This window comes from Anolis carolinensis, chromosome 5 (genome assembly GCF_035594765.1).
Source record: "Anolis carolinensis isolate JA03-04 chromosome 5, rAnoCar3.1.pri, whole genome shotgun sequence".
Taxonomy (NCBI): Eukaryota; Metazoa; Chordata; class Lepidosauria; order Squamata; family Dactyloidae; genus Anolis; species Anolis carolinensis.
The window spans coordinates 139,760,409-139,780,177 of NC_085845.1; the positions used below are offsets into that span (position 1 = coordinate 139,760,409).

Consider the following 19,769-nt stretch of genomic DNA (forward strand, 5'->3'; position numbering starts at 1 on the left):
AAAAATTCTAAGTGTTCATCATTTAAGATGCACATTGCAGACATGAGACAAATGCATTTGGATTTTCAAAGGCAAGTTTTAAAATGCTGCATGGTTTGTGATAGAGTGCAAAATCACGCACCACATTGCATTGCTTTTAGAGGGATACCCACCCCACTACCTTTCTTTTTGTATTATTATCATTTGTATTGGTGGCTCTGGTGAGTTGAAAGGCCATAGATCAGGGGTCCCCAAACTAAGGCCCGTGGGTTGAATGTGGCCCTCTAAGTTCATTTACCTGACTCCGCCCTAAACTTTAGACTTAGGGTCACCCTAAGTCTGAAACGACTTGAAGGCACACAACAACATTCCTAATTAACTTGACTAACTCATCAGCCAAAAGCAGGCTCAAACTTCCCATTGAAATACGGGTCAGTAGATTAAAATTATTCTGAAAGATTAGTAGCTAGAAAGTATTGCACTGTATGCAACAAACACTTGCAAATATATGTATATTTGAATGAATTAAAATAAATAAATATTAAATGTAAAAAATTGTTCTTAATTTTAAATATTAAATTTTTTTGCACTAGAAATAAGATATGTGCAGTGTGCATAAGAATTCATTCATGTTTTTATTTCAAACTATAGTCTGTCTCCCTTACAGCCTGAGGGATTGCGAACTGGCCCTCTGCTTTAAAAGTTTGAGGACCCCTGTCATAGACAAATGCCTTCAATAACAATTTCTGTGCTTGATCATCAGCAGATTATATGTGCATGAGGCTTCAAGTTTCCTATGAAACAAATTTCATAGTGTTTCCTTAGGCAAAAAATACCCAGAGTTGTTTTTTGCTAGTTTCTTCTACTAAATATATAACCCACAGCCCCTGGTATTCATTGGTGATCTCCCAGGGCTGATCCTACTTTCGGCTTTCATAAAGTGGATACCATCTGTGAAGAACAGAGACCATATCATTCTGGTGTTGTTTTGGCACGGAGTTGGCATTTCTACATAGGCACTATTATCTTACTAAGTATTCTTTATTGTGTTTACAATACTGTACACCGTGAGATGCATTTCTGCTGTCATGATCTAACACTCCAAACATGGCTTGGAACATTTCTGAACTCAGCAAAACAGCTTAGTTTCCAGTGAAGTGTATAATATCTAACTCTGCTCCTAAGGATTTTGCAGTTCACTGCAAAAGAATTCCAGTGTTAGAAAGCAATGCTTCTACTGTTACAAGAAACAGGGAACAAAGATCAAGACTTCAAACCTGTTTTGAACACATTGATGCTTATTTAGGTAGTTTTATTCACTAATGTGAACTGCATGCACAATTAAGTCCTCTGAAACTTATGTAATTATGTTATCATAGGCATTGCATGTTTATTAAGGAAGCTCTTCTGAGTTCAAATGTATTCCCAGGCAGGTGCATGTAAAATTGCAAATCTGGCAACCTAAATATACTCCTAAATTTATTTAATTTTATAAGCAAATAACTGAACCATATCTAGCAAAGGCAGCAGCTCTCTTCATTAAAAACAACTGCAACAACAATAACACATCAAGAATTTTACTTTATTATTTTGTCCTTTGATGGACTGTTCACATCCTTGAATTCTGGAGCAAGGTTTCTGACTTTGATTCAGAGAAGTCAAATAGAAACATGTCCTATTAATATATAACTCTGGAAAGGGTCATTGGAATTATTTTTTGTTTTCATATTTGAAAAAGATAATCTAAAAATATTCAATTAAAGTGGTAACACTTTGAAGAAAGTATTTTAATTTGCAGCACACTGACATCCTTTACAAAAAAGTACAATCTTAAATCAGCAGTACATTTGAGTTCCAAATGAATGGAAATTTCATGTTTTATGACATGCCTATTGAACTCCCTAATCTTTTGTAAATGTATGGAAAGTTGACTTTTTCTGTTAGTTTCTAAAATAATATAGTTTCAAGACTTGAGACCAGGATTTCCTAATGTTCATGTTTCTTTTTATAAGAGAACATCCCACCAGCTGAAAGTGTCAGCAAAAGGTTTAGTTGTGTGATTGTGGTACGTACAAAAGCATAAAATTCTGAGAGTTATGTAGACAATTTTAATAAAAATAATTTTAAAAATACATACATACTGTATTTGGAATCTGTTGCATAGCTGTATTACAATATTTAGATATTAAAGTGGAATTGTACAACGTCTTTGGCTTGCTTTGCTTTGCTTTGAAATACAAACAGGTCTTTCAGTTGATGTTTTGCATAACCTAGATCAGTGCCACTCAAAGGAGTGGTCCTTGGACTGGTGTGGGTCTCTGGCCAAAGTTTCCAGGGAAAAAATTAAACAAGGAACTCAATGGCACTTTGGGGGAGATGGAGACTGCTGATCCCCTAAACCAGTAGCCCAAGGGTCACTGATTTAAACAACAAATGCCAGTCATTTTGACATGCATTGGCCTTACACTATAGATACTCAAGTTCCCATAAATGCCAAATGCTTTGCACATTGAAACTTCATATGCCAGGAACAGAGACTATCTACCTGTAGAAAATATGCTGAGATCAGACACTTATAGCATATAATTCTCCATGGGATACTGTAGCCTCTGAGAAACAAAAGGATTTCACACTGAATCGCTGATACAGAGGATACTGTATATTCGCATGTAAGGTTAAAGGTAAAGGTTTTCCCCTAACATTAAGTCTAGTCTTGTCTGACTCTGGCGGCTGGTGCTCATCTCCATTTTAAGCTGAAGAGCCGGCATTGTCTGTAGATGCCTCCAAGGTCATGTGGCTGGCATGACTGAATAAAGCACAATTACCTGCTGGGGCGGTACCTATTCTACTCACATGTGCATGTTTTCGAACTGCTAGGTTGCCACAAATTGGGGCTAACAGTGGGAGCTCACCCTGCTCCCCACATTTGATCCACCAACCTTTTGGTCAGCAAGTTCAGCAGCTCAGTGGTTTAACCTGCTGCACCATCGGGAGCTCCATACTTCTCATGTACATGTCTAGAAACTTTAATCAAAAATAAACCTCCAAAACACAGGCCAAAGTTAATATTGTGTCTTATCAAAGAAGGAACCATCACCTCTGGGTTAAGTGTGGAAGATGAGAGTTCATTCTGTCCCAAGAAGACTGAAAGGAAGAACTGGCCTCTTACTATCTCCACTGCAGTGCTACTTCTTTCCTTTTAAAAAAAAATCCTGGGTAAGAAAATGATGGCAATGACTAGGGCAGCTGGCACTTTCCCCTCTCTGCAGGACAACTCCTGATTTATCCATGGGTTATATAAAAATTCATAATTTTGGCACCAAAATCTACCCTCAGTTTATACATGAAGTCCACTTATACATGAGTATATACCATAATTCAAAAGATCCTCATTTCTTCCTGTGTAGAAAACTTTGCAGGCTTGTGCTCATGGTACAGCCTTTCCATGCCCAGTATCAGATCATCTGAGTGGGCAATTAGCTGGAGCAGCCCACTTGCCAAGTACACCAAGAGTGTAAAAATAATCCGTGCTTCAAGGTAACCCATCCAAGTTCATTTACGTCGGAAAAAAGTATATACAACAAAGTCAGAGGGCTCATTAAATAAAGCCTCAGGATTTACTTCTTGTTCCAAACCAACACCTTGTTTTGTAGTAACATTGCTTTATTTTCCTTCAGGTCCTTAAGAATTTGAAAAGCAGAAGAGAAAAGTATTTAATGATTTCCCTTTCTTCATACAGGTTTGCGTAGTGGAACTGTGTGTTCATATCCCTCGCAGAAATGCATACAGTTTCAAGATCATAGAATCATAGAATAGTAGAGTTGGAAGAGACCTCATGGGCCATCCAGTCCAACCCCCAGCTAAGAAGCAGGAAATCACATTCAAAGCACCCCCGACATATGGCCATCCAGCCTCTGCTTAAAAGCCTCCAAAGAAGGAGCCTCCACCACAGCCTGGGGGAGAGAGTTCCACTATCGAACAGCTCTCACAGTGAGGAAGTTCTTCCTGATGTTCAGGTGGAATCTCCTTCCCTGTAGTTTGAAGCCATTGTTCCGTGTCCTAGTCTGCAGGGCAGCAGAAAACAAGCTTGCTCCCTCCTCCCTATGACTTCCTCTCACATATTTGTACATGGCTATCATGTCTCCTCTCAGCCTTCTCCTCTGCAGGCTAAACAAGATACAGAATAAAGCTCAAAAAAGATGCCTTAAAGAAACACACCTTTCAGAATGAAGCAATGATGGGTCACAGTTACGTATGTTACGTGCCTGAGGGATGGTGATTTGTCACCCTACGTCCTGCCAAAAACCATGCGGTTACTGAAAAGGCTTCTCTGTTCACTTGAATGAAAGGCAAGAGGCTATACGCATTCTTCTTTTAGGAGGAGATCTTCACATGTGCTTAATGCTTGTATGGTTGAGCTCCTTATTGTCAGAAATTCCAAGGCCTGAACAGGAACTCTTCAAGCTAGGACTGGACCCTAGTCTAATATACTACCCAGGAATGTCTGTGCATAGGTTCCACAGAAGGGTGGCAAAGCGTATTTCCTGGACCCTACTCTTGTGGCCCTTGGACCCCGACCAAGGTCCCCCAAATTTCCAGGCATTTTTTTCTCCCAAAGCAAAGCCTCCTCCCAAAGGCATGAAAACATACAGAAATATCACACCCCATTTTCACAGTCACCCTAGAACCCTGTACTACTTTCCATCTCAAAACGATGTCAGAAGTTGTGATGTCATTCTTGTTACCATTTTGAGAAGGACTACAGAAGGTAGAAGATATTAGGGCTTGCTGTGTGTAGTGTGTTTGCTGCCTGTGCATAATTTGGGGGAGAATTCTCTCCTTTCCCCACACAGTTGACCACAATTGTCCTATAGCCTTTATTCAACATGGGAATGAAGAAGGGAAACACAGCATTGGTCTCTGTGATTGGCAAGCAGCATGAAGCTTCTGGATTAGTTAGGCCTACTCTAAACATCAGCCTGAGTTTCTGCCCATGGCTGATCAATGCAACCAATGCATTTTAGGTTCCTGCTCAAATCTCAGCTATAGCTCAAATTCTTAGCTCCCAGTATTGACTACATTATAGCTGCCCATGGACTGAACCCAGCATTCTGAGGATCCCTTGCAATTAGAAGTCACTGGATTTGGAACACTGCAGATGCATAAAAATACTAATAGGCTATGCAACAAGCTGATAGGATTATATAGGAAACCAGCTACTGAGGGAAGTGGAAAAGATGACCACTAGAATTCACATGAGGAAGGTTCCAAAGAGTGGTAATCTATATTTTGGATGCATTCATATATCTGTAGCATTGAGATATAGATAAAAAGCTGGCATAACTTTCAGGAAAACTGGGCACCTCAACAGATCTGGATACATCGCACAGCAAGTTCCCATAATCATACGTCATAGTAGCTTTATACTACAAAGGCTATTTCTAAGCAATCATATTTGATCTGTTCATTCATGTATGTCCTCAAAGACTCATCTGTGAGAAACAGACAATATATAGTACCATTAAATATAGTGTTTCCAAACATAGCTTGTTATTTTTCAGTTAGAAACAAGACTAGAGTTTTTCTCAAACAATACCTCTCCATCCCCAGAGCAAGCTTCCTTTCTAGAAAACAGTGCAACCCAACTGAAGAAAAACCAAGCAGCCAGCCATTTAAACAGTAGTAGTTTTGGAATGAACGCTTAAGTATCTTCATGCTATGTCAGCAAGGAAGTTTAACTTGACTGAAGAACAGAGACGTGTCAAATCCCAGATGTTCACTCTTGGTCCAGGCGTATCTTGATTCCAGAGAAGCACTTTCCTATGCTGCGACATACAGGTGCAACCAAAAGGTCTGTCATGCTCTTCCACACAGCCTGTATAGAGGGCAAGACCATCAAGCAAGACTTTATGAAGGGCACCACAAACCTATAGAGAAGACAAAAGAAACAAATATTAGTATACCTTTCCCCCCAACCTGGGATGCTTTTAAAATATTTTTTTCAAAAGCAGACCCAGGAGACACTAAGATAAGTTTAAAACAAATTTTAAAACGGATTGAGTAAATTTTGAACAGTTAATTTATGTACAACATTCAAATAAACAATGCAAGACACTGCACAGTTAATTTGTAGTTGTTTTCTTATGTGTATCTTACATTATTTTGTCATTTAAGTATTAGATAACAATGCTTAATAATAATACTCAATCCTAGATGATAATGTTCAAATTTGCATAATAATAATATATTTCTTTCCTGCCTCTCCTCATGGCTCGAGGTGGGTAACAACATAGCTAAATACACATAATCATCTTAAACATTTTATAAAATACCCATATTAAAATGCATTTCTATAAAATACATATTAAAATACACAGAACAAAGATTAAAACACAAGATGTGGATTGCTTAATAATAATAATTGTTTTCACTGGAACTTAGTCTTAATGCTCAGAGTTGCAGTCTTATTATTTGTAGCACACCTAACAAAATTTTAGAAATGAAACCTAGCCTATACATTTTGAAGAGTCAATTACTGAAGTGTGTCTGCTTACAAATTTGGCACCATGTTGATGAACAATTTAAGATCATGATAAAGAACAGCAAGCTCTTTCACCTTTTTTTTACCATTGTGAAGTTTCTATGGAACACAGATTCATCCATGTCCCATTTCCTCACTGTAATCTGAATATGGAGTTTCAGCAGATAGGATGGTAGAAGGAACATACTCAGCATAGCACGGAAAATATTCTGAAGGCATTCAATATATCTGTTTGACAATGGATTCTTTAGTTGTTGTATAGCTTGTGAAATACTCATCTCAATTAGACCACACTCGAAGGGAAAGATTTAGATTGCAGTTGAAGGAAAAGTTCCTGGAGGACTGTTGCTAGTAAATGGTGCAGTAGACTGACTTGATGCTCACCATCTTCATACATTCCTTCAGTGACTGAGAATGTCACAGTCAATATTATAATTTTTAATACAGGCCTATGAAGCATGGGAACTGCAAAGGCCTCTACTGAAATTGATACCAGGTTGCTATTTGGGAATTACTCAACACCTTTGGTTCATATAGTACATGCAATAGAAAACCTGGATCCATTGTATGAATGGCTACCTAAGACTATATTTATACTACACACAGATGCTTGGTATCACTTTAACTGTCACGACTGCTCCAGGAATCATGGGATTTATAGTTTGTTGATGTATTTACAATGCTTTCTGAGGTCCACTTTTGAAAGCCAACACTGTGTTCACTAGCACAAAACTCCGATTTCTGTCCAAACTTCAAATCCCAGGATTCCATAGTATCGGGTCCTGACAGTTAAGAGTGGATCCAAAGAGCCATAACTATGTAATATGTCACAAGATTCTCCCTAAATTCTAACAGTTTGCTAAACTCATCAAAGTATATTGGAGAAAAATGGATAAGCACATTAACTAGCTATTTTATTAGTCTTGAAAAAGTGCCTTGCATGGTAACATGATTGATGACACAATGATTGGTAGCAAATACTTGGCATCAACAGTTTTGTGTGTACACCTCAGCCAGGAAATGAGTGAAAAGTACTTGTTATCAATTTAATCTAGCCTTACCATCAGTGTGTGAAAAATCTCTGCTCTAAAAACAGGGCAGAGCAAAGCACCAAGTAATCCTTCTCATACAACACACATGAGAAGGATTGCCACATGTGATTCTGGGTGGAACAGCAACGATATTGTAAATGCTATATTGGCTCCAATATGAAAAGCATATGTTGTGCTTTAATTCCCCTAGCATGCTTTTTAAATTACATTATGCAGATTATTCCTGAGTACAATTCGAGAACATAGACAAAGGACCAGGAAGAATATTCTACTCAACTCTGAATTGTGACTGTGGGAAGCATTTTCAGAACATAAGGTATTTCAGCTCCCACACTGAGCCACTTAACCATTCAAAGTTCAGCCATGACAATGTGCTGCTGATGCACCTATTTGGCACTCTCAGCCAGTTTACCCTGATGCACAGGTTAGAAATGTACTTTCCTGGACTGAGTTATATGGTTCAAAATATAGCACTGTTACTGTTATGCTTGCAGCCTGCTGGATTTGAAAGAGAATGGGTTGGGGTTTTTTTAATGTTTCCTTCTGCTTTACTGGAACAGCAAACAATGTAGGCTTTGAGCTGAATCCAGATTTAGACATGTGCAGTTAGGCTGGCTGAAGAAGACATGCCTGCCTCTTTCTCTTGCACCAGATCAGCCAACTCTCTCTCTCAATCCTAAACAGGCTTCCTTTATTTTATGAAATACAGCTGAAGCATTTTCTGCAGAATCCAATGCAAATGCTGTATGTTTTTGCTACCAGATCTGTGTAATTTTTAGGTGGCCTTCAGAAAACTTTTACAGTTGCCAATTCTTTTGTGATCTCAACATTGACCTAAGGGCACCCCATTTGGGGTCAGGACCCACAGTTTAAGAAGCAGTGCTCTAAATGATTTAGGAGTTAGATCTGAAATATCAGATATTTTTACTTGACCTGTTCCTCTTGCTTGAACCAGACTGTTTTGCTGGTGAAAAGAAAGTGAGCAAAAATATAATTCTACAAACACTCATCATGATGAGAAATAAAAGAGTAAAAATGACCATTAGAATATTATTGACAGAACCCTAAAAGTTTAGGACCTAAACTGAATCTACAAGTGAACAAATGGTAGAATTAAATAGAACGTCCTAACTATAAAGCTCCTATAGAAGATTTCACACATCTTGTTGCAATGCAGCCAACTTTCCTCCCAGGTTCCTCCGATTTTGGCATTCGATTTGGATCAAATGTTCTGTACATGTAAAGCATGAGCAAGTAAGTAGTACATATTTCCTTACCAGGAATTCAATTCTGATGAATAATTCCAGCATACAAGTCTATACTATTTGCAAAGCATATAAATGTGTAAAAGTAGTATCTAGAGTAGTTGTTCCCAACCTTTTTTTGACCAGGGACCACTTTAACTGGGGACCACTCTCCAACACTGGTGCCAAAAGTGTTACAAATCAGTTTTTGGTCAACTTTAGATTCGGTTTGGTTATTTGGAGTGCTGATTCAGAAAACTGCATTGGATAGAGCACATCAGTTCTGGTTTCTGATACAGAACATATGCCATCCAGTAGTTGTCATCTGTTCACCCACAGAAAACCATATTTAAGTTGTTGTGGTCTATCCAATGCAATGGTCGGCTCAGCGGAAAGAAGCAGAAATGAAATCAATAAAATAAAGAGGAAGGAGGTTTGCGGACCGGATTTTCGTTCTCACCGCCCACTGCTGGGCCGTGGACCACGGGTTGAGAACTAGTGATCTAGAATGAGAAGTTATGTATGGTAAATACAACTACTGTACTACTAGTAGCCTAACAAATGGCACATCAGTCATTTGTGGCCTATGTTAAAAAGCAGCATAATTTTCATATAGCTTCTATGCCTTTAGTTTTATTTCAAAACAATTCTTGCTACAAGCAAGTAACTAAAAGCCTGAGACAACATTTATCTATGTATAAGGTCTCCTGATAAGTCATAGAACTCATGATATCTTGGAGGACCCATAACATTTCTTATGATACCATTACACATACCAGAGAGCGAGAGAGAGAGAGAGAGAGGGGGGGGGGGAACACTTTTCACTGAGCTTCATTCAAAGATAAACATAAACAATATTGTTTATATCCAAGAAGCTCAGGCCAGACTCTGATCTCTATGGTTACTGGCTGAATTTATCATGCATCACTTGGAGATGCTGATTGTGAGTCACTACATCACATCCATACAAGCAAACTTTTGCTGCAAGGCTCCATTGTAAAACTTAAGTAAATAATGTATTTCTTGTCATTTCGTCCTCTTAAGTGTGCAGCCAAAGGAAAAGACAGCGACCCATGTAAGCAATAGAAGAATGTAGAGTGGCAACCCATTCCTTAACAAGTTTGAAAAGAGTTCAGTGAACTGCTGGGTGGTACTGGCATGGGTTCAAATTGTTGTTTCATACCTAACAGATAGTGTAACTATGGCCACCAGTTTAACTAAGCCTGCAAGAGGAAAAGGTCAAAAGTAAGCAAAAAGTAACAAAAGCTTTCAACACACACAGAGCAAATTTTATATCCACCTTCCCATATTATTTTACAAAGAATCTATAATTTTTTCGTATTAGAATGAAGAAAATTTTGTATATATATGCAAGGTTGAAGGAGTAGAGAGGTAAAACCCTGCTCTCCAACATGGGTACACAAGGGCTCCTCTCCTCACAGAGAGTTCTGGGTGCAGAAGGAATGTGAGGTCAAGTTCTTATGTGGATTTTTGGCATGCTAACACTGTAACAACTCCTCTCTGTTGGCACTCCAGCAAGGCTTCCTAATGGAGGCTTTGCAAAACGGGTCTCTACACACAAGATGGAATTTAGCCTCTCAACACACAGGGCTCTCAGGCAAGTTAATAAACAGGCCCTCTATTTTTTAAGCCAAAGAAACAAAATATTGTGGCTGGAATTACACCCTCTTAGGGAACCGGTGGAGGCGGTGCAGGGGCAGAGCTGCAGCGGAGGGGGGAATCCAGCAATCCCCGCACCACTGGAGTTGCTTTGGCTTTCCCCCAAAGGACACTGGGAGCGTTTGAATGGAATTCACTCCCTGCTCTCCAAACAAGCAGCAGTTGCACACTCCCAAATTGAAAGGATTCCACAGGAAAACAGAACAATAGCCCCACAAGTCCACCTCCACAGTTTTGAATAAAGACTGCTCCTTTGCAAAAGGGATTGTAAAGTCATAAAGTGGAAATCAGAATATTCAAGACATTAAATGACCATGACTATTTTCCTGCTATGGAAGGAAAAATTACTTCATGCAATCTTTTAACTTTTTCAAACATCTGAACCCTAAACCAAGAGCTTACAGGAATTGTGCATTTGAGTATATTGACCTTTATTTGCAGTGTATTATTAACATCTCTACTCTAGCTTGTTCTATGATACGAGACAATGAAGAGCCACCAAGAGCTTTAACAGTGGTGTGGTGTGCCCCATTTGTGGAATTTCTTCCAAAAGGGATGACTGACTTTGAGCCCCAGGAAAGATCTGGATTTTTCAACACATTTTAATGCTGCTGTTCTTTAGCTTTCTCTTGCTTCTTGTAGTCCATCGACTACATACTTCGACCCAGTGGTTCCCAAACTTTAGTCTTCCAAATGTTTTGGACTTCAGCTCCCACAATTCCTTACTGTGTTAGCCAAACTAGCTGTAGCTTTGGGGTGCTGAAGTCCAAAACATTTGGAGGACCAAAGTTTGAGATCACTGTTTCAAGTGAAAGGCAAAACCACTAGTGACAGACAATCTGTGCAACTACATGTGCTTCCACCCATATTAGCATTCATTGAACCATGACAGACGCATATCATTATTTATTGCACAGATAAAAACTTTCAGCCCTCCTTGTGTAATGAGCCCATGATCATGCGTCAATGGTTTACATTGGCCTTATTGTTGCTAACATTCATGTATTAAGGACAGTGGATTTCAAGGTTTGGTTTTGCAGGATCCCTCACAATTGGTTACATTGCAACTTTTAGAAGTTTAAGTCCACAGATTGAAAACGACTCAACCAAAGGCTTAGAAGAGCAAGCCAGCTGTATTCATGTATAGTCCACTACATGGTGAGAGGGCCAGAAAGAGCTATGATATGAGAAGTATCTATCGTATCTATAACAGCCATTCCTGCTTTAGGACATCATCCAATATATGGAGGTTTGGGTCATGATGGAGGCAGCGTTGGCCAATGGTTTCCATTTAAGTGGGGTTGCACATCCATTTAAGTTTTAGTCTGAACTGTAAATAGATATCCAGGGTGGTGAACTTTTCCTCAATACATGTTCAGTACTTGGAAAGCTGCTTTAAAGCTTGGACTAAAAGCGGGGGAGACTCATCACCCACCCCATTGATATGGAAACTATCAGCAACCAGTATTCTTTCAAGTGGTCAGCACTAAACAAGGTCCACTCTTAAGGCTGGGCTTTCAAGAGGTATGCTTTTGGATGTATAGAAAATCCTGATACAAACTAAGATTCAGAACATTTGGAAAGAGATAAGAATATCTTCAATGGTAAGAATAATGCTGGAAATAAAGACAGCGTGAGCCCCTAGAAGATGCCTTCTTCTTCCATTTGTGGCTGATAATTGCACGGTATGTTTTAGCTGTTGTAGCATAGAAGTTATTTTTCAATTGTGAATATCTTTCCTCTGATGCTCTTCCCTTTTATGCACTTCTTATCTGCTTCGATAAGCCTTCATTAAACATTTGCCTCTTGTAAAAGGCACTGTTAGCCTTTCTGTTAATAAATTAAAACTATGATCCCTTTAGCTCCCCTAACTCAGCGTCTTCCTTGATTGCAAGCCTCTAATGTGAATCCTTGCAAAAGCAAGGATTATGCAAAATATATGTTAAGTCTGACAAAAGCAAGGGTTATGCAAAATATATGACCAAGGATAATGAATGCTATTTTCTACTTTCTATATTTGTTAGTTTAATAATCCTTTCTTCTGCCCTAGGAATGGAAGCATTTTTGCCCTGCCCTTCCCAACCCTGTAAAAGATTTCAGTCATGGAAAAGTATGTTGCTTTTGATACAATAAACAAAAATCACAAAAGCGAAGGAAACGTTTTGTACAATATGAGCTTTATTTTGGCTTGTTAAGATTAATTTTTTAAAAAGCCCTGCCCTTTCCATACACCAAAAGGTTGAACTGTGTCAGCCACCTGATGTTAATGTTGATGTGAAATCTACTTGTCCTACTCTCAAGAAGAAAAAAACCTAGAGTGGTTTTGAGCATTTAAGTGAGACTAAACATGGCAACTACATCAAGGGGTCTGATATACTTTCTGGGCGAAGTGTGCCAGTCCCTCGAAGGAATGTGTATGTGTATATGCACCTTCAAGTTGCCTGCTGATTATGGTGACCCCATGCTTTCTACAGATGGTTTTCTTGGTTCCTTCCTCTGAAATATAGCCTATAGCACCTGGGATTCATTGGTGGTCTCCCACCCAAGTACAAACATGGGCTGACTCTATGTAATTTCCAAGATCAGAGAAAATTTGGTATCTTTAGGGTAAAACAGCAATGAAATATGCCATACACTACGTGATGAAAAAGACCTAAAACAAAGTGTTCCAAACAACAAACAATTAAGTTAGGAACAAGCTAACATGGGATATAGCTTTACTCGGCTATGAATGCATGGAATGGTGCCAGTTCTGGATCTTTCCAGCAATCATTGTACTTTGGTGGGTAATAGGGGTGGTGCCTAAATGCATTTGATATATCTCGCAAACAATGCTGTGTGAAATGGATGAGCAGGATCAGCACAATAGGCGTAGAAGCCAATGCACAAAATGGAAGCTCCAAGAACCAACAGGTTTTCCTTATGAAGTACTTCATGTGTTGCCTCCTGGTTGGTTTGTCTATTTTGGCTCCTGAGGATGGTGACATCTTGAACACTCATACAAATGGCAACTCCTGACAAAGAGGCTCATGGCACGCTGCTACCATACATATAGATACATGTTCAAGGGGACAATTTTAAATAAGACTCCTACTAATGCATGCAACTAGAACACAGCGCCAATTGATACTTTTCAACAGTGTGGCGTTAACAAGCACTTTACTACAAATAGCAAACACCTTTACTCCCCTGCTCTCTCCCAATTCACACACCTGTTTATTGTACAAGATTTGAACATATAATGTCCACTGTATCCACAGGGGTTTGGTTGCAGGACTTGATATAGATACAGAAAAATGTGGATGATCATGCTTCATATTATTAAATGGTGATGATGTGTGTCTACATTCATATTGTCAACAGTTATTAACATGGGATGTTATGCGGTTGCTGGAAATTGAGGATCCTGCGAATCCTGAGGGGGCCGCTATCTATATGGCAAACAAGGCTAAATCCCTCTTTAAGTTATGTATAGTGATGTGGTGCTGAAAAGACAGCAGACTGTAGCTATTAACAATGTATATTTTACTGTGAGAGCTGGTATAGTGAGAAGAATATTGGATTGGATGCTACAGACGAGGGTTTTAGTTGCTTCTCAGCCATGAAAATGCATTGGATGACTTTGGACAAGTCACACGCTCAGTTTCATAGGAAGGCAAAGGCCAACTTCTTCTGAGCTAATCTTGCTACGAAAACCCTGGTCACTATGTGCTTATTAGGAAGCAAAGTCCCATTGAGTTCAGTGGGCCCTAAGTTGTACATGCATATTTATCCCTTGACAGCTGCAATCAAAATGATAATTGAAACTAAAATGATTGGTACGGTTGTCACAAAAAGAAACTCACACAAAAATCAATGCTTTTTGAAGGATCAGACCTGCACAATGGTCAGCTATCATGTGGAGAGGTTGAATGAAATACGGACATGAATGAACTCAGCTTTACTTCTAATTGTGTCAACTGAAATTTTAGTACAGTATGATAACACACACAAGGAAAGGAATGAGTGCACAGCAGTTTGCACATTTGGGCTGCAATGCTTGGTGTATTCGTATGAAAGTCAGTTTCACTAAACCCAGTAGGCCAATTAAACATGAACAGGCCTGGGCTCTGAGAATGATATAGATAGATAGGTTCCTTCTACTCCAGTGGTTTTTAACCTGTGGGCTCCCAGATGTTTTGGCCTTCAACTTCCAGAAATCCTAACAGCTGGTAAACTGGCTGGGATTTCTGGGAGGTGTAGGCCAAAACACCTGGGGACCTGCAGGTTGAGAACCATTGTTCCACACTGTCATAAAATCCAGATTATCTGCTTTGAACTGGATTATATGGCAGTGTAGACTCATATAATTCAGATCAAGGCAGATAATGTAGATTATCTGATCTGAAAATCTGGATTATATAGGGCAATAGATAAATGATATAGATAGAAAGAGAGGGGGGAGGGAGAGACAATGTGGAGAGAGCCAAATAATTCCCATTCTTAATACAAATCAAATGGAAGTAGGACATCAACCTAAACTTAAGCTCTGAATATACCTGACCCTTCCACACTACATAATTATAACATTGTGATTCTACTTTGTTGCCATGTCTGTATAGAATCATGGGATTTGCAATATAGCGTGATACTAGAACTCTCTGAGAGGAAAGTATAAATAAGGTAAAGATAAAGTTTTCCCCTGACATTAAGTCTAGTTGTGTCCGACTCTGGGGGTTGGTGCTATGGAGACGGTGTTGTCCATAGACACCTCCAAGGTCATGTGGCTGGCATGACTGCATGGAGCACCATTACCTTCCTACCCGAGCGGTACCGGTTGGCAGAAGCTGGGGCTAACAGCGGGAGCTCACTCCTCCCCCTGTATTCAAACCGCCGACCTTTCGGTCAGCAAGTTCAGCAGCTCAGCGGTTTAACCCACTGTGCCACCAGGGGGTCCTGAAAGTATAAATATCCCTCTCTTAATTGCAGATTTCAAAACAAAACATGTTGCTGCAGCGGTTAAAGTTGAATCATAGTGCTATAAACATGAAAGGATCCAGAAATCCTATCCCAGAGCGGATTCAACTATTTCTCTAAATCTTGTTGTTAGTCCTGACTAAAGCAGACCCATTGAATTGATGGGGTTTGCCTACATGTTGACTCACCATCCAATTGAATGGGTCTACTCGAGTAGGGAATGGCTGATCGGATATCAGCCACTGTGTGTTGACAACAGTCCCAATCCAGCAGACACACGATGGCAGAGCTCTTACCAGATGTGCAGGCAGCTGAGCAGGGCAAAGAGAAGTCCTGCCACCAGGGCCAAGGGGACCGCGAGGACAAGTGTCAGGACCTTGTAGACCAAATACTTGCTCAGCTCAAAAAGAGCATGGCTGCAGATCCAAATGCGATCAAAGGAGTGAGTGGAGGCAGGCTCTGCGATGACATCCTCAAATCCCAGCTGGAATGAAAACACAGGGAGGGTTATTAGCAACACTCACAGTCTCCAATGTGAAATGCAAATACTGGTTGGTTATGCAAGGGGTGGCGGGGAAGTCTATGGCTGGAAGGTCAGAGAGTTAAATTGTTGCTTCTGTCTCCTCAACTGAAAGAAAGCATCTTCATGGATCAATTAGATATCAGACTGGTACTCCCTTGGAGTAGAAAAAATACAGTACACCCCACCCCAATCCACAACCATCAATAACACTGGCTAATACACATTTTGGTGCCTCAAATGTTAGACCTGTTGTTAGAACTACAAATCCTTGTATTCCATGGCCATGAGCCATTGCAGTAAAGCAATATCAAATTGCATTAATTATATACTTTAGATGCACGCTATGCCTCTAAATCATTAGCTGGATTGCATTATTGGGAACACTCTTTGGAAGAGAGAGCTAAAGACCTTGCAGAACTACAAATCCCAGTATTCCATAACCTTGAGCCATAGCAGTAAAGTCGTGTTAAATACAAATCCCTTTATTTTCATAGCCTTGAGCCATGGCTGTAAAGTGGTCAAACTTTATTAATTCTACACTTAGATGCACACTAAAACTTTCAATAACTCATCATACATTCTTGGGGACACTATATACCAGTGTTTCTCAACCTGGGGGGGTCGTGAGGAGGGTTTCAGAGGGGTCGCCAAAGACCATCAGAAAACACATATTTCTTATGGTCTTAGGAACCCAAATCCCTCCAGTATTTTCTGTTGGTCATGGGGGTTCTGTGTGGGAATTTTGGCCCAATTCTATCATTGGTGGAGTTTAAGGGGGTCTTTGATTGTAGGTGAACTATAAATCACAGTAACTACAACTCCCAAATGTCAAGGTCTTTTCCCCCAAGCTCCACCAGTGTTCAAATTTGGGCATATTGAGTATTCGTGCCAAGTTTGGTCCAGATCCATCATTGTTTGGAGTCCACAGTGCTCTTTGGATGTAGGTGGACTACAACTCCAAAACTCAAGGTCAATGCCCACCAAACCCTTCCAGTATTTTCTGTTGGTCATGGGGTTCTGTGTGGGAAGTTTGGCCCAATTCTATCATTGGTAGGGTTTAAGGGGCTCTTTGGTTGTAGGTGAACTATACATCCCAGCAACTATTTATTTATTTATTAGCAACATTTATATCCCGCCCTTCTCACCCCGAAGGGGACTCAGGGTGGTTTACAAGTATATATACATACAATATATTATATTATACAACTATAATATAATAAGGTAAAGGTTTCCCCTGACGTTAAGTCCAGTCATGTCTGACTCTGGGGGTTGGTGCTCATCTCCATTACTAAGCCGAAGAGCCAGCGTTGTCTGTAGACACCTCCAAGGTCATGTGGCCGGCATGACTGCATGGAGCGCCGTTACCTTCCTGCCGGAGCGGTACCTATTGATCTACTCACATTGGCATGTTTTCGAACTGCTAGGTTGGCAGAAGCTGGAGCTAACAGCGGCCGCTCACGCTGCTCCCGGGGTTTGAACCTGGGACCTTTCGGTCTCCAGCTCAGTGCTTTTACACCAGAGTGTGTAATATATCTATCTATCTATCTATCTATCTATCTATCTATCTATCTATCTATCTATCTATCTATCTACAATTCCCAAATGTCAAGGTCTATTTTCCCCAAGCCCCATCAGTGTTCAAATTTGGGCATATTGAGTATTCATGCCAAGTTTGGTCCGGATCCATCATTGTTTGGAGTCCACAGTGCTCCGGATCTAGGTGGACTACAACTCCAAAACTCAAGGTCAATGCCTCCAAACCCCACCAGTATTCAAATTTGGGCGCATTGGGTATTTATTTCAATTTCTATTATATATAATACCCTATATATATAATACTAATATTATCCTATACTACTAATATAATATATTGTATATACATATAATATTGATAATATAATAACAATAACACTATTATAATTGTATATTATATATTACATGTAATATTACAAATAATATTGCAGCATAGTGGTATACTACAATATAGCAATATATAATGCTTATATGGTCTTATGCCAATAATATAATATATTGTATGTACCTATAACTTGTAAGCTGCCCTAAGTCCCCTTCGGGGTGAGAAGGGCAGGATATAAATGTCGCGAATAAATAAATAAATGGTGGAGGCTCCTTCTTTGGAGGCTTTTAAGCAGAGGCTGGATGGCCATCTGTCGGGGGTGCTTTGAATGTCATCTTCCTGCTTTTTGGCAGAGGGTTGGACTGGATGGCCCGTGAGGTCTCTTCCAACTCTATGATTCTATAAATAATATTTGTGCCAAATTTGGTCCAGTGAATGAAAACACATCCTGCATATCAGATATTTACACAATGATTCACAACAGTAGCAAAATTAGCATTGAAAAAAATAATTTCATGGTTGGGGGTCACCACAAGAGGAGGAACTGTATTAGGAAGGTTGAGAACCACTGCTATATACAATATGATCCCCCCATCCAATAGCCTTGAGCCATGGTTGTTCAAGTGTACAGACGGCATTTATTCAACACTTTAGAACAGGCTTGGGCAAACTTTGGCCCTCCAGGCTGTTAGGAATTGTGGGAGTTGACGTCCAAAACACCTGGAGGGCCAAAGTTGGCCCATGTTTATTGCTTTAGAAACACTGTGAAAGAAGGAAGCAGCAAGGAAGGGGGACTGGGGTAGCTTAGATGCCAAGAGAGGCAGCACGGTTTAGAGCGGCAGGTTGGTGTAGTGGTTGGAACGCCGGCTTACGATTCGAAGGGCCAGGGTTCGAATCCCCGCTGAGCCTTGACCGCGCTCAACAAGATGCCAGCGACTGTTCATAATAGGACACAGAGAAAATGGCCTTAAATGGAATACACACACCCCAAAGACTCAGAAGTTGGGAAGAAACAAGTCAGTCAGTCAGTAGCAGGTGGATAGAGAAGAAAGACCTACGTGGTAGGTAACGTGTGAACGGATGCGGGGTCTGGCTTACCTTGAGGTGCGTGTTGAGCCCGCGTGGGTCCCTGTCGGGCGCTTTCTCGGAGTTCTTCTCCGACTCCGACAAAGCCGGGCTGCCGCTCCGGTGGAAGTCGTCCTCGTCCATGAAGATCTTGGTGTCCGCTTTCTCCTTCTCCAGCCCCATGGTCGGCTCTGGTCCTGGGCTTGTGGGCCGGGAGATGCCCCCGCTTCAGCCCTTCCCCCGGGGCCTGCCTCCCTCCCTTCCCTGCTTCCCTGCCTGCTTCTCTCTCCGCAGGAGCCTCCTCGACCGCGCCCCGGAGCGCCAGCCAGAGCGGTAGACCGGGGTGAAGCTCGCCGCTGTGCCCGCCTGGCTGCCGCGCATGCGCCGGGGGAAGCCCAGGAGACAAGAGCCTTTGGGACAACTACCCCCAAGAGTGTGGGATCTGCAGCCAACCCAACGAGAAGCGTTTCCACTGGCAGGTGGCTTCAGATGATGCCTGATTCAAGCAAAAGGGAAACTAGCAAAGGGCACTTTATGTAGATTTATGATTCCACTTGAACTGATACTACGGGAACCTGGGAGTTGTAGTTTGGTGAGGCACCTGCACTCTTTGGCAGAGAAGGCTGTAGTTGTTGTGAAACTCCAATTCTCAATAATAATAATAATAATGGTATTTTTTACCCACCTCTGACCTGCCATGGCACAATACTATGGGATCCTGGGAGTTGTAGTTTGGTGAGGCAACTCCCATAATAATACTAATACTAATTATTATTATTATTATCATTATTATTATATTTCTTTCCCACCTCTGAATTGCCATGGCTCATTACTACGGGATCCTCGGAGTTGTAGTTTGGTGAGGCACCTG

The 19,769-nt window shown here is 40.6% G+C and overlaps 1 protein-coding gene across 1 annotated transcript; it reads right to left on the reverse strand.

Moving 5' to 3' along the window:
• Positions 1-1,540: 1,540 nt before the first annotated feature.
• cav2 (caveolin 2) lies at positions 1,541-19,341 on the reverse strand. Its single transcript, XM_003221212.4, has 3 exons — positions 18,932-19,341; positions 15,749-15,936; positions 1,541-5,906 (listed from the first exon to the last, which is right to left on the reverse strand). The coding sequence occupies exons 1-3, from the start codon at positions 19,079-19,081 to the stop codon at positions 5,756-5,758; spliced, it is 489 nt and encodes a 162-aa protein (XP_003221260.1). The 5' UTR covers positions 19,082-19,341; the 3' UTR covers positions 1,541-5,755.
• Positions 19,342-19,769: the final 428 nt, after the last annotated feature.

Excerpts from the sequence above, each read along its gene's own strand:
- cav2 (XM_003221212.4), bottom strand. The coding sequence starts at position 19,081 with ATGGGGCTGGAGAAGGAGAAAGCGGACACCAAGATCTTCATGGACGAG. Across the intron at positions 15,937-18,931 it reads GGCTCAACACGCACCTCAAG|CTGGGATTTGAGGATGTCAT; the intron begins GTAAGCCAGACC and ends TTTTCATTCCAG. Across the intron at positions 5,907-15,748 it reads CTCAGCTGCCTGCACATCTG|GTTTGTGGTGCCCTTCATAA; the intron begins GTAAGAGCTCTG and ends TCTTCTCTATAG.